The following is a 14962-nucleotide window of genomic DNA, read 5'->3' as shown; positions in this document are numbered from 1 at the left end:
CAGATGTACAGCAAGGTGATTCAGTCACATATATGTGTATGTATATATTCTTTTTTTTACATTCTCTTCCCTTATAGGTTATTACAAAATACTGAGTATAGTTCCCTGTGCTATAGAGTAGGTCCTTGTTGGTTATCTATTTTATATATAGTAGTGTGTATCTTTTAATCCCAAACTCCTAATGATTATTTGTTTCATAATAATTTGTCGGGATCAGGATGTTTGATCCTGGAGCAATGATTCATTTTTATCTGTCCAAGTTTGATACTTGCACAGTAAAGTCACTTAATCTTCACATTTTCCCCCCACATCTGGGTGAGATATATCAATCCATTTGCTTCCTTAATATCACATTTGATATAAAGATTATATTCATTCTAAATATTTGATTTGTGCCAGGCACTGTTGTAGGTACCAGTGTTATAACTGAACGAAACAGATAACAATTCCTAACCTCATGAAGTGTGTATTCTGGTAGAATATTTACATACATTTCATTTTCTATATAAATTAGAAGCACAATAGAACATCTGTGAAATCACCTTTTATCTAAAAACAAAACAATGCTCTATCTGCTTCACTCATCTGTGTAAAGAAGTGAAGAATTACCACAGTTCTGAATTTCACACTTACCATTCCTTTGCATTTGTTATATTTTACCATATATTCACATATCTATAGTCAATGCATTGTTTAATTTTACTAATATGTGAATTTTATGAAAATAGAACATTATATCGATGGGTTGCTATTTCTCTGTTGACATCCCTCAGATTTATTCATAATCCTATTTATTCATTTTCACTGCTGCATAGTATTCTATGAATATACTACAGTTTTATTTAACCATTCTCTTGAATACATTTGTTTCCAGTTTTACACTATTATGAATAATCCCATTTGAACATCACAGTGCTAGTGTAGGCTCTAGCCTCTAAGGTATTTTAGAATTGCTGGGTAGGGTAGGCAGTCCAAAATATAACGTGGCATTGTTTCTCAAAGTTGTACAAATTTGCACTTAATCATATCTTTGTCAGCACTTGGGGGGAATTAAAATTTTTTTTTGCTATTCTGGTAGGTACAATATGATGAATCTGTGGTTTTAATTTATGTTTCTCTACTAATGGGATTGAGCATTTTGTTATGTGTTTATTTTCTGTATCATTTTTAATTAGCTTTTTTTCTTCTTTTAATTAACTTTTTTGGCTGCGTTGGGTCTTCGTTGCTGTGTGCGGGCTTTCTCTAGTTGCGGTGAGCGGGGGCTACTCTTCATTGCGGCGCACGGGCTTCTCATCGCCATAGCTTCTCTTGTTGTGGAGCACGGGCTCTAGGAGTGTGGGCCTCAGTAGTTACAATATGCAGGCTCAGTAGTTGTGGCTTGCAGGCTCTAGAGCGCAGGCTCAGTAGTTGTGGCTCACAGGCTTAGCTGCTCCGCAGCATGTGGGATCTTCCTGGACCTGGGCTCAAACCCATATCCCCTGCATTGTCAGGCGGATTCTTAACCACTGCGCCACCAGGGAAGTCCCTTAATTAGCTTTTAATTTTGGTATTTTAAAGTTACAGGAAAATTCCAATAAATTTAGCCCCATTGGCTTTATTATTCTTTCTCTTTTTTTCTGAACAGTTTGAGAGTAAGTTGAAGACATCATGGACCTTTACCCCTAAATACATCATTATGTATTTCCTAAGAATAAGAATAATCACTTATATATAACCACAGTATAATCACCAAAATCAGGAAATTTAACATTGACACAATGCAATTATGCAATCCACAGTCCATATTCAAATTTGTTAGCTGTCCCAATAACATCCTTTATAGCTCTTTTCCCCAGTGCAGGGTCATTCCAAGGTCACTCGTATTTAGTTGTTACATCTCTAGCTTCTAGTAATCTGGAACAGTTTCTGAGCCTTTGTCTTTCTTAACTGTAAGATTTTTCAAGTATACAGGCCAGTTTTTTATAGAATGTCCCTCAAAATTGGATTTGTCTGTTTTCTGATGATTAGATTCAGGTTAGCATTTTTGGCAAGAAAACCATAGCAGTAATGTGTCTTCAGTATCTCATCAACAGAGGTTTGATATCCATTTGTCCCAGTGAAGCTGGTGAGGAGAATGATTAGTTTGTTAAAGTGATGTCAGGCTTTCCCCACTATAAAGTTATCTTTTCTTTTTAATGATTAGTAATTTATGATGGAGATACTTTGATACTGTAAATACCCTGCTCCTCACCAAACTTTCACTCACAAATTTGAGTGTCCACTGATGATTTTCTAACTCCCATCATTTTTTCTGTATCTATTGACATTCTACTGCAAGGAAGAGCTTTCCCTTCTCATTTATTTATATCAGTATAGACTCAGGTTTCTATATTATTTAATGTTTATAATCCTTTTTTATCACTTTCGATGTTCCAATTGTCCCTGACTTGTACAGTGGAAGGCCCTTCAAGGTGATTCCTGGGTCATGATAGGTCCCCATCATTCTTTGAGCACTTCCTTACTTTGTGGTGCTACAAAACATCCCAGGCTTTATCCTGTACTTTTCCTGGATTTGGCCATTTTTCCAAGGAACCCTGGCTCCTCTTAGGGGAGAATGGTATTTTGAAACAAAAGATCTAGGTGCTAGGTATGCTCACTGCTACTGTCGCTACTAGGTCCAATCAAAAGACACAGCTGGGAAACTGTGTGTGTGTGTGTGTGTGTGATGTATTTCATGCATGGGTTCATATCAATACCTCCAATTCTAATCCAGTACCACAGCAGATTATATTCTAGTTTCATTCTTTCCGTACTTGTAACACCTTTTCCAACAGTAAGAAATCTTACTCCCATTGTCTGCAGTATATTTATTCATTTGCTTCTAGATGATACAAGAAGCAGTTTCAGAATTATTAAACTTATACCACTGGGAAAAGGAAAGAATATGTGCTCTACAGGTACGCATAGAGCTCTGTATTTCAATTAGTCCAGAGCTTTGATAGTTCTGTTCAGTTATTCTATATCCTTATTTGGGGGGGGGGGAGGTCTAATTCTACCAATTAGAGAAGGATATTAAAATCTCTGTGATTGTGCATTTGTCTGTTCCTTTGATGTGTCAGTTTTTGCTTCATGTATTTTGAAGCCCTGTTATTAGACACATAACGATTTATGATTTTTATGTCTTCCTCATGACTGACCCTTTTAACTTTATAAAATGACCTCTTTCTCTGGTAATACTCCCTGTCTTTTTTTTTCCCCCTGAGGACATGGCTTCTTCAGCAGCTTTTTCAAATGGTGGCAGTTTTCTGTTCTGTTTTTCCCCCAGTCTTCACTTGGCCTGGAGGTGGATGGATTAGATGTCCTTGCTTCTCACTGCCCCTTCCAGACCACTCTCTCCCTCTGCCTCCCTACACCCCTCCACTCCTGTATTTGGTATTCTCTTTTCTTTTCTTTTCTTCTATTTTATTTTTTTATTGAAGTATAGTTGATTTCCAATGCTGTGCCGATCTCTGCTGTACAGCAAAGTGACTCAGTTATACACATATAGACATTCTTTTTTTATATTCTTTTCCATTATGGTTTATCACAGGATATTGACTATAGTTCCCTGTGCTATAGAGTAGGACCTTGTTATTTATCCATCCTATATATAGTAGTTTGTATCTGCTAATTGCACACTCCCAGTCCTTCCCTCCCCCCACCCATCTCCCACTAGGCAACCACAAGTCTGTTCTCTATATCTGTGTGTCTGTTTCTGTTTCTTAGATAAGTTCATTTGTGCCACATTTTAGATTCTACATACAAGTGATATCATACAGTATTTGTCTTTCTCACTTACTTCACTTAGTAAGATAATCTCTAGGCCCATCCATGTTGCTGCAAATGGCATTATTTCACTCTTTTTTATGGCTGAGTAGTATTCCATTGTATATATGTACCACATCTTCTTTATCCATTCATCCATCAATGGACTGTTAGGTTGTTTCCATATCTTGGCTGTTGTGAACTTTGGGGTGCATGTATCTTTTCAAATTATGGTTTTGTCCAGATATACACCTAGGAGTGGGATTGCTGGATCATATGGTAATTCTAGTTTTTTAATTTTTTATAAATTTATTTATTTATTTATTTTTGGCTGTGTTGGGTCCTCGTTGCTGTGCACGGGCTTTCTCTAGTTGCAGCGAGCGGGGGCTACTCTTTGTAGTGGTGCATGGGCTTCTCATTGCGGTGGCTTCTCTTGTTGCAGAGCATGGGCTCTAGGCGCGTGGGCTTCAGTAGCTGTGGCACGTGAGCTCAGTAGTTGTGGCTTGCAGGCTTTAGAGCTCAGGCTCAGTAGTTGTGGCGCACAGGCTTAGTTGCTCTGTGGCATGTGAGATCTTCTTGGACCAGGGCTCAAACCTGTGTCCCCTGCATTGGCAGGTAGATTCTTAACCACTGTGCCACCAGGGAAGTTCCAATATTTAGTTTGTTTTTTGGTTTTTTTTTTGGCTGCCCCATGCAGCTTATGGGATTTTTGACCATGCTGCGGGGCATGCAGGATCTTAGTTCCCAGACCAGGGATCAAACCCGGGCCCCCTGCAGTGGAAACACAGAGTCCTAACCACTGGACTGCCAGGGAATTCCCGTAACTCTAGTTTTTTAAGGAACCTCCACACTGTTTTCCATAATGGTTGCACCAACATACATTCCCACCAACAGTGTAGGAGGGTTCCCTTCTCTCCACACCCTCTCCAACATTTGTTAAATAACAACACTCCTAACCCCACTTCCCCCTTTAGTTCTGCCCCACCTGTCTGTTCTCCTTCACTGCTAAACCTCTTGAAAGAGTCATCTATACTTTCTGTTGTTGGAGAGGAAAAACTTTTCCTCTACCCTCTTAGGTTGAGTCCCTAGGGGCCTGTGAATTAAACTGACAAAAGACAGATTAACAGGAGAAATTATTCATATACATATTGTAGTTTACAAAAGAAGCAGCTGGGTAAGTGGTTGAAGTTAGAGATTTATACACCTAATTTAGCAGGGAAAAGAAAGGGGGTAGAAATGGCCGTTAGGGAAAAGCAAATGGGTTTCTAGAAGAGCAAATGGGAGATAAGAAAGTCTGTGATAATAATTGCAAATTCAAGCGCAAGGGGTCTTTCCATTTTCTTGGCCATAAAATTCCCCCAGAGAGGGAATTTACTCCTGGTCTCCTTCCTGGTAATAAAAGCCACCCTGAAGAGGGAATTCACAGCAGCCTCATTTCCCAGAAGTCTCTGCTTTCCATCAGGAAGGAGAAGCTCTTAGAAGGCTTCTTTCTGCCTCTGTTGAATCTCAATGTCTTCAGCTTAAAATAATCTTCACACAAACTCCAGGGTACTGAATGGGTCCCCACATTGTCTCCAATTCCTGTCTCCCCATTCTTTCTTGAATCCTCTGCAATCATCATTCCACAGCTTTGGTTTCTGTCAGCTAACAGTGCCCTCCACGCTGCTGGATCTATGGCTGCTTGCAGACCTCACCTTACTTTCCTTCTAGCTGCCGACACCCCCTGATCCTCAGCACGTACCACACACCTGTTTTCTGGATGCAGCTCAGACTCCTTTGCTGCCTCATCCTCACCTTCCCTCCTTTTCTTATCAGAGTGTTCAGCCTTCTGACCTTTCAATTCTCTAACCACAGTCATTCCTTGGTGCCGTATATTAATACCATATAGACCCTGATGACTCCCCAATTTATATTTCCTGGCCTGATTTAGTTAATAAATTTAAGTATCTTTTAGCCACAAGAATGTCTAACTGGCATTTCAAACTTACATGTGGCTGTGGTCTGAATGTTTGTGTTCTCCCCTTCCCCAAATTCATATGTTGAAATCCTACTGCCCATTGGGATTGTGTGAGGAGATGGAGCCTTTGGGAGCTGCTTAGGCCATGAGGCTGGGGCCCTCATGAATGGGATTAGTGTCCTTAGACCCCCCGCCCCCCCAGAGCTCCCTAGATCCTTCCACTACACCATGTCAGGACATGGTGAGAAGTCTGGGATCCAGAAGAGGGCCTTTACCCAACCATGCTGATACCCTGTCTCAGACTTCTAGCCTCCAGAACTGTGGGACATAAAATTCCATTGTTTATAAGCTACTCAATCTGTGGTATTTTGTCGTAGCAGCCTGAATGGACAAAGACACACATCTAAAGGCACACAGGTCCTTGTTGGTTATCTATTTTGTATACAGTAGTGTGTATCTGCTAATCCCAAACTCCTAATTTATCCCTCTCCCTCTTTCCCCTTTGGTAACCATAAGTTTGTTTTCTATGTCTGTGAGTCTGTTCTGTTTTGTATATAAGTTCATTTATATAATTTTTTTTTTAGATTCCACATACAAGTGATATCCTGCGATATTTGTCTTTCTCTGTCTGGCTTACTTCACTTAGTATGATCATCTCTAGGTCCACCCATGTTGCTGCAAATGTCATTAATTCATTCTTCTTCATGGCTGAGTAATATTCCTAACTACTTCTTATCAGCTAACCCCAGGCACCACCATCCTTGGATTACTCCATTCGCCTTTTGTTTTCCCTGCCTCCCCTACCCCCACCATATGTTGCTGAACACACTCAAAGCAGATGCTAAAATCCATATAATGATGCACAAGGCCTTATATCAGGTGTCAGCAAACTACAGCCAGAGACCAAATCTGGTCAGCTGACTCTATCTGTAAATAAAGTTTTTTTGGCACACAGCCACACTCTTTTGTTATGTACTATTTATGGCTGCTTTCACACTGCACACTGCAGATTTTGACTAGAGACCCTATGGCTGGCAGAGCCTAAAATATTGACTACCTGGCCCTTTACAGAAAAAAGTTCACTACCATTGCCCTACAAGACCTGTCCTCTGCTATCTCTCTTCCTTCACTTCTGCTCCAGTCTTCCTGGCCTTCTGGGTGTCCTTAGCCTTGCTAGGCAAGCTTCTACCTTGGGGTACACTCTCTGTTACACTCCCTGAGGTTGTTTCTTCTGACTACAACTCTCTTCTCTGGAACATCCATTGCCTTCCCTCCTTCAAGTCTGCTCAGATGGTACTTTCTCAGTGAGGCCTGTCCTTACCGCTCTTTCAAACTGTAATGCCCCTCCCTTCCCCCACCACGATGTTTCTGCTTGATTTCTCTTCAAAGCACCGTCGACGAAAAAATTAATCAGTCGATCTAAAAAAGAAATAGAAAATTTTATCCGAGCCAAATTGAGGATTATAACCCGGGAACAGCCTCTCAGAAAGCTCCGAGAACTGTTCTGCCTGTTAGAGGTCAAGGCACAGTTATATAAGTTTTTGAGACACAGGGCTGTACGTTAAATGACATATTACTGACAGTGTACACAATCCAGATCTATACAAAGTGAGTAGTGGTCATGGGTCATTGTGGCCCCTTACAAGATTAAGAAGGAAGGTTATCTCCTAAGGAGTTGTGACCCTTGATGAGATTAAAAAGGAGTGTTATCTCCTAAGGAGGTCTGATTAATGCAGATGCAGAATACACAATACTAATGCAGAGGCCCAAACGGGCAAAGGAAACATTTATGTTTAAATTTTTCTCATCTTGCCATAAAATAGGAATTTTATTTAATCAGTACTTGCCTTTTAAACACTCTACATAATTTACGTATATTTTGTTTTTTCTCTATCTTCCTCCATCAGAATGTATTCTCCATGAAGGCAGGATTTTCCCCCCATTCCTCATTCTGTTCACGGTCATATTTCTAGGGCCAAGGACATTACCTGGCACGAGGGAGGCACTCAATACATACTTGTCGATGAATTCCCTGTTCATGTCCATTTTCTCTTTGGTTTGCTCATTTATTCATGCATTCATTTGACACATATTTATGGAGTAATCAATCACACAGTGCTGGCCGCTGCTGCAGGCGGTGGTGAAGGACCATAGACAGGCGCCTCGAGCTCAGGAAGCATCCATTCGGGTCACGGTCAGGGGGTGCTGGAACCAGCTGGCATCAGCACTCAAGGGCTGACTGATAAACTTTCAGTAATTTTGCCGTTGTTAAGCATAGCCCTTATTTTAAATTATGTAACCTGGCTATATTAAATTAAACTATATTAACACAAAGAAAACAAACTATATTAAAACAAACTAAACTACATTTTAATGTAAGAAATATCCAAACTCACCACTCCCTAATTACCTGACTACATTTTATCATTCTTTTATTTTTATTTTTAATTGAAGTATAGTTGATTTACAATGTTTCAGGTGTACAGCAAAGTGATTTTATATATATATAAGTATGTATAAAAGTATATATACTTTTTCAGATTCTTTCCCATTATAGGTTATTTCAAGATATTGAATATAGTTCCCTGTGCTACACAGTAGGTCCTTGTTCTTGATCTATTTCTTTGCTCTTGAGGTTATTGGCATCTATTGCATCAGGCGGCGAACGGCATCTCCTCCGGGAACCCCAGCACGCGCTTGCTGGCTAAGTCGAGTCCACGCCTGTGTCTCCTCCCAGGGGGCCGGCTTCCTCGGACACCAAACGCTCCCCGACCAGCAACCTGCCCACCTTCCCGGCGGCCCGCCTCCCGCAGGTGCGGAGGGTAGGAGGGGCAGAGTCTTGGTTGACCTCCGCCGGCTAAGCCTCCCTGGACCCGGGATGCCTTTAAGGTGGGAGGGAGGGGCGATCGATCGCTCGAGCCTCCTCTGACTGAGCCTGTGGCGGTCGAGCCGCGGGGATCGGCTGGGAATGCCTGGCGCGCGGAGCTGGTAGGAAGCATGGGGCGGCCGGGCCGGGGTCGCGGGCGCTGGGCGGGAGGGGGGAGAGCTGGCTGCTCGGGGCGGTGAGGCCGGGAGGGGGTGGGGGCGGGGACAGAAAGGGGGGAAAGGAGGGAGGAAGGGAGGGAGGGAGGGGGCGGGAGGAGGGCAGCCGGGCCGGCGGCGGAGCCCCAGGTGCTCATCCCAGGTGCGCATCCCAGGTGCGCTGTCGCGGCCACGCGGGGAGGGCGGGCGGGGCTGAGTCCGAGCCTTAGGTTCGGCGGCCAGAGCTGGGGGGGGACGGCGTGGGGGTGGGGGGTCCAAGCATGTGGACAGATGCCCGAGACTTTGGGCGATTCTCTCTGCAGGCCTGTGAAGGCGGGATAGGCATTCCCTCTCCCGGAAAAAGTTAATGATGCGGTGCTTTTAAAAAAGGACCTGGCATAGTCAGATGTTCCCTTTTTAAAACGGCTGATTTTCGATCTTAAAGAGAAGTCTTAGACCTTATCCCCATGTCATTTCTCGGCTAAGGGACACACTGAGGTCGCGTGGACAGCTGAGAGTAGGCCTTGGTCTTATGTTCCAAGCGCAGGGTTTTTCTCATCCCATGAGATACTGCCGTTGCACGTTTTAGAGCTTAGTTACCCTCTCTGTTGTGGAATTCATAAAAATGCTATTAATCCACATGCGTTTTATTTTGTAGGGAGAAGAAACTGACTAAATGAATAACATGAAGTCCAATAGAATCCCACTTTTTATTATTTCAATTCAGGGGAGTAAAAGTAAACCATTGCTATCTTTCCCTGGTGATTTCTTGTGTTTTACTACTTGAAACACTCAGCTTTTCTAATACTCATGATGTCTGTAGGGAAATCCTCAAAAAAAAGACCTCGTAGAAGTTTATCAAGCAGCAAAACTAAAAAAAATGAATCTAACTCTATTATTGCGTTTTTTAACAACGTACCGCCTGTTAAACTTGCCTGCCCCATTTGTAGTAAAATGGTGCCAAGATACGACCTAAACCGTCACCTTGATGAAATGTGTGCTAACAACGGTGACATCACTCCAGCTGACCCTGGGCATGTTGGCTTAAGTTCAAATGTGTCTACAGTAGATTTGACCAATATTGCCTTAGAAGATGTAACGCCAGAGAAGTCGTCACCATCAAAGATCAATTTAACCCCTGGCCGAAGTGATTCAGCAAAAATGGGCATAAAACAGCAGACCAGCCCCTATTTTAAGAGTAATGATGACGCAGTGTGCAGAAATCAAGATGGGCTGAGACATCATAATGTGAAAGTCATCCCTCTGGGAAGCCTGTCATCTAAATTGTCCAGAAGATACTTAAAGGCTAAAAGATCAATAGGTAAGAATGAGGGATTCGCCAATCAGAGTCCACAGAGTTCCTCGTCCACAGGGGTTAAGAGCCTGGTTGATCAGTGTTCAGAGATGGAAGGCCAGGATCAGCTTTTGGAGAATAGTTCTCAAAAGGAAAACGTGTTTGCCTGTGATTCTCTGGAGGAACCAAGCACTCCCGAACATATTGTGGGAGGCTCTAAAATAATGGAAGCTGAAGGCCAAACGGCTGCCCAGGAATGTGGGAGATCAACTCTCACCCCCACCTTCTCAGATAATGCTCCCGTGTTACTTTCACCAGATTTAACTCTTGGGCATAAGTTAAAGTCTGCTTCAGAGGACCATCTTGCAAAGCAGGAGAGTATCAAAGGAACAGATGATAAAGGTGTTGAAAACTGTGAAGCAGGTGGCTGTGAAGAGGTAAAAATGACTTTTGTTTCACAAGCTCCAACCCAGTCATCACATTGGGAGGCAAAATCTCATAATTCTACACACGATGCTTCTATACGGAATGACAGCCAAGCACTTCCTCCAGAAGGTGACAGTGGCTTAAAGAATGAAATCACTGACCGAATTCCTTTGGAGCAGGGGTCAAGCTGTGATGTTTCCTGTGTAACAAGTCCAGCCCCACCGGACCATCCTTACTACCTTCGGAGTTTCCTCGTGGTGCTGAAAGCCGTGTTTGAGAATGAAGAAGACAGGAGGCTCTTTGATGAACACGAGAAGGGCATTATAACTAAATTTCATCAATTATCAGGTATCTTGAACCTGTTGCTTTCGAGGCTTTGTTTCCCCTTTGCTGCCCTGAGTTGGTCTGAGATGTGATGGGCAGAAATCTCATGACCACAGGCAGTCAGTGTGGTTTTGGGAGTCCCGTGGGAGTACTCATGGGAATCACAGCCAATGAGAGTTCAGCTAGAGAAAGATATGCCTGTAAAAGAGACAAGATTTTTGGGCCTGGTGATGTCTGCTTCTGCAGTATCATCCTTACAAGCTGTACTTTGGTTGTAGTGGAAGCAGCTGTTTGTCCGGTTTTTGTATATTTGATGGTTGTAAAACAACCTTTCCCAGATTAGAAAAAAAAATACAGTGTGATTTAGGAAAGTGTACTGTGCATTTCGGGCATGTAATCAAGCTGACTGTTAGGTGGTTTTGTTGTTTTCGCAGGCCATTTCCTCGAAAATGAAAATAAAATACAGGGAAAAAACAAACCAAGGTATACTCAGGCTTATTTTTTCCTCCAACAATATTTTAGTTGCCTGGACTCTGCCTTTTAGTTAATTTATTTTTTTTATGGCTGTGTTGGGTCTTCGTTTCGGTGCGAGGGCTTTCTCTAGTTGCGGCGAGCGGGGGCCACTCTTCATCGCGGTGCGCGGGCCTCTCACTATCGCGGCCTCTCTTGTTGCGGAGCACAGGCTCCAGACGCGCAGGCTCAGTAGTTGTGGCTCACGGGCCCAGCTGCTCCGCAGCATGTGGGATCTTCCCAGACCAGGGCTCGAGCCCGTGTGCCCTGCATTGGCAGGCAGATTCTCAACCACTGTGCCACCAGGGAAGCCCAACTCTGCCTTTTAAAGTCAGGGTGTGCAGGAAGTGGAAACTTTCAAGCTAAATTGGTACATTAAAAACATTTTTGGTCTTTGTGTTTGTTTTTTTTTTTAAATTTTGTAAATTAGTACATTTAAAAACATGCCTCAGTTCCTTGGCAGCCGGCGATGGTTCTGAGCCAATAGCGCAGGTTTGGAGCAAGAGCCCCGCTTGATGGTTGCTCATCCAAAGGGCCTTGATGGCTCTGTGCAACTGAGTCCCTCCCGAGTAGGAAAAGCTTACTTGGGGGCCACGCTGACCTCTAGTGATAGTAGCAGGTCTGAGTCCCAGTAGAGTAAAAAAAAGAAATCCCGAGTGTTACCAATAATGGTTAAGGGAAAGGCTTCGATTTCACTTTCGCACAAGGAAACTATGGCTCTGCTTGTGTTACTTTTTAACACGTGGGTGATACTTCTCTGCACAGTTCTTTTTTTTTTAACATATTAAAAAAATTTTTTTCTTTTCTTTTTTATAAATTTATTTTTGGTTGCATTGGGTCTTTGTTGCTTCCCATGGGCTTTCTCTAGTTGCGGCGAGCTGGGGCTTCTCTTCGTTGCGGTGCGTGGGCTTCTCATTGCGGTGGCTTCTCTTGTTGCGGAGCACGGACTCCAGGTGCGCGGGCTTCAGCAATTGTGGCTCACGGGCTCAGCAGTTGTGGCACACGGGCTTTGTTGCTCCGCGGCATGTGGGATCCTCCTGGACCAGGGCTCGAACCCATGTCCCCTGCATTAGCAGGTGGATTCTTAACCACTGTGCCACCAGGGAAGCCCTCTGCACAGTTTTATAAAGTGTCCACACAGCTTCCATCTCTACTTGCACTGGCCTCCCCCGACGCGGGTGTAAATGACCCCCATTGACTGTCGTATCCGGGGTGGTCACAGATCTTTGGTTGGATGCTGCTTGCATTCATGTGAGCATTTGTTTGAATAGTTGGTGGCCCCTGGCTTCAGTATGATTGAGAAGTAGGAGCACTTTCCTATTGTAAGTTCTGCAGATTCTTGTGGCTTGCTCTCCACAGAGAATCATCTACAGTGTCTCTGTAGTAAAAATAACTACTGCAAGTCGATTTTGCCTCTTTAAAGAAAAAAGGGAAATAAATGTTGAAGATGTAACAAATACAGTCATACCATTTTATTTTATTTAAAAAAATTTTTGGCTGCGCCATGCGGCATACAGGATCTTAGTTCCCTGACCAGGGATCGAACCCACACCCCCTGCAATGGAAGTGTGGAGTCTTAGCCACTGGACTGCCAGGGAAGTCCCCATACCATTTTAGAGTTAGAAATTTAAAGATAATTTGGGTAATAAGAAAACTTGAGACCAGATTAATTAAGTAGCTCGGTGGAGATCACTGCCTTAGAGATGGCCATCCCACCAAAGCTAGACTTTTTTTGGAAAATTCTTTTCAGATGATTTTCAGCCAAAAATAGAATAATGCATATTAAACCGAAAGGAGAGAACAAAACCCCTGGGGGGTTTCTCCTGAGGGAGTAGAAATGCTGGCTAGAAAGTGGGGAACCCAGGTCTTAGGTTTTTAAATGGCCAATAATCATTACTAACTTTGGAACTTTTTTTATGGTTTATACACCACTAATTATTGAATACCTCATCGTGTTTAATCTTTTCACCAACTTTGGGAAGATGGTGTTACTGCCCACCCCCGTTCCTTTTTATAACAGAAGAGGAAAAGGAGTCTCAGTTCCACAGACTTGCACAGCTGGGGGGGCAGGGCTGGCTTTGCGTCCTCCTGTCCTGCGGTGACAGGCATACAGGCCAAGGAGACATCCCCACGGGGCTCTGCATTTGAAATAAGTCACGTCTTCCTAAGGAAGAAAATGATTTTCTTGGAAGATCCGTTGAGTCAGCCTCTGTGTATTTCTAACAGCCTGTTTTACTCACCTCAGTTTACAAAAGTAAATGATAGTATATGTTTTCGAGAAGAAACAGAAGGTTTCTCACTATTTTTCTTAACTTCGTTGCAGCTAGCGGTCAGAAGTTATATGTCAGACTTTTTCAACGTAAATTCGGCTGGATTAAGATGAACAAGCTGGAATATGAAGAGATCTCTGCTGACTTAACCCCGGTGGTTAGAGAGCTGACGCACGCAGGCTTCCTGCAGACGGGTATGGTTTGTCCAGGGGAACCAAAGTGAAAATCCGACGTAGGGAATCCAGTTTCTGCAAAATGAGGGTGATGTTAGTTTGGTGTCATCTCCTGATTGGTGCGTGATAAATAGTAATTGTGTATGTCTTTTTAAATGGAGTTTTGAATCTTCTTAGGACAACAAATTATTCATGTGTTGTTAAAGCCATCCTCAGCCTGAGTTAAGACTCCTAGGATAACAAAAGATTGCCTGCTGCTGCATTCTGATGGTCCCAGGCTTAGTCCCGTAAAGTCACCGAGGGATAGATGGGTGGCTGGATCCACAGGGGAAACTCATCCCTCCTGGCTCTCCTTCCAGCAAGAGCTTGACTCATCTTACCCAGTTTTCTCATCTTTATGATGGAACAAAGCTGGTTTGTTTGACGCTAGTATCACCTCTAAAACCTTAATTTGCCCCCCATGCACACACAGACAGCTCTTATAATTTGTACGATGATTGTCTCAGGAATTGTTTCACTGATTTAAGCCCGTGTGAATATGAGGTAACCTTGGTTGTCTCATCAGTAGCTTTCATTAGGTACCTACATGTGTTGAGTACAATATTGTACTGGAAACGTGGGTATAAGGAGGATGAAAGATGTGAGTCCTGGGTTCAAGTTGTTCACAGTTTAGACTGAAATAGGGGAATCAAGCCAAAGCCAGACGGTTTCTGTGCGGCAGAGTTTGTAGTGCAGAGCAGTAAGTGCAGTTAGGGTGACGTGGTGGCCCTGGCTGGGGGGCGTGGGGAGCCTTGGGGGAGAGGCCTGGAGGCTCCGTGGATGTGAGGGCTTGTGAGGGATCAGGCAGCGGGACCCCGGGTTCCCTCACATCAGGCCATCAGGGGCACTGGAGAGCTTGTGTCCCCACCTGACCCGGAAGATAAGGTGCAGGTTCCAGAAATCTACAGGTGTAACAGGCAAGCCAGGTGAGCCTTGACTTACCTTTATTTATTTTTTAATAAATTTATTTATTTATTTTTGGCTGCGTTGGGTCGTCGTTGCTGCGTGCAGGCTTTCTCTAGTTGTGGTGAGCGGGGGCTACTCTTCGTTGGCTCGCGGGCTCTGGAGCGCAGACTCAGTAGTTGTGGCTCGTGGGCTTAGTTGCTCCACGGCATGTGGGATCCTCCCGGACCAGGGCTCGAACCCGTGTTCCCTGCATTGGCAG

The 14962-nt window shown here is 43.5% G+C and overlaps 1 protein-coding gene across 4 annotated transcripts in view; it reads left to right on the top strand.

Moving 5' to 3' along the window:
- Positions 1-8413: 8413 nt before the first annotated feature.
- FAN1 (FANCD2 and FANCI associated nuclease 1) overlaps positions 8414-14962 on the top strand; it is a 29585-nt gene continuing 23036 nt past the window's right edge. For 2 of the 4 annotated variants that reach the window (XM_068559218.1, XM_068559203.1), the window contains exons 1-3: positions 8414-8728; positions 9420-10829; positions 13639-13779. In XM_068559218.1, the coding sequence (XP_068415319.1) occupies positions 9572-10829; positions 13639-13779 (1399 nt within the window). In that variant the 5' untranslated portion in view covers positions 8414-8728; positions 9420-9571. Of the gene's footprint in view, positions 8729-8908; positions 8938-9419; positions 10830-13638; positions 13780-14962 lie in introns of those variants that run through there. The other 2 variants (XM_068559208.1, XM_068559214.1) reach the window with 2 other exon arrangements.

The sequence above is a fragment of the Eschrichtius robustus genome, chromosome 1 (genome assembly GCF_028021215.1).
Source record: "Eschrichtius robustus isolate mEscRob2 chromosome 1, mEscRob2.pri, whole genome shotgun sequence".
NCBI classification, from domain to species: domain Eukaryota; kingdom Metazoa; phylum Chordata; class Mammalia; order Artiodactyla; family Eschrichtiidae; genus Eschrichtius; species Eschrichtius robustus.
This window is presented reverse-complemented; position numbering and strand designations above follow the sequence as displayed.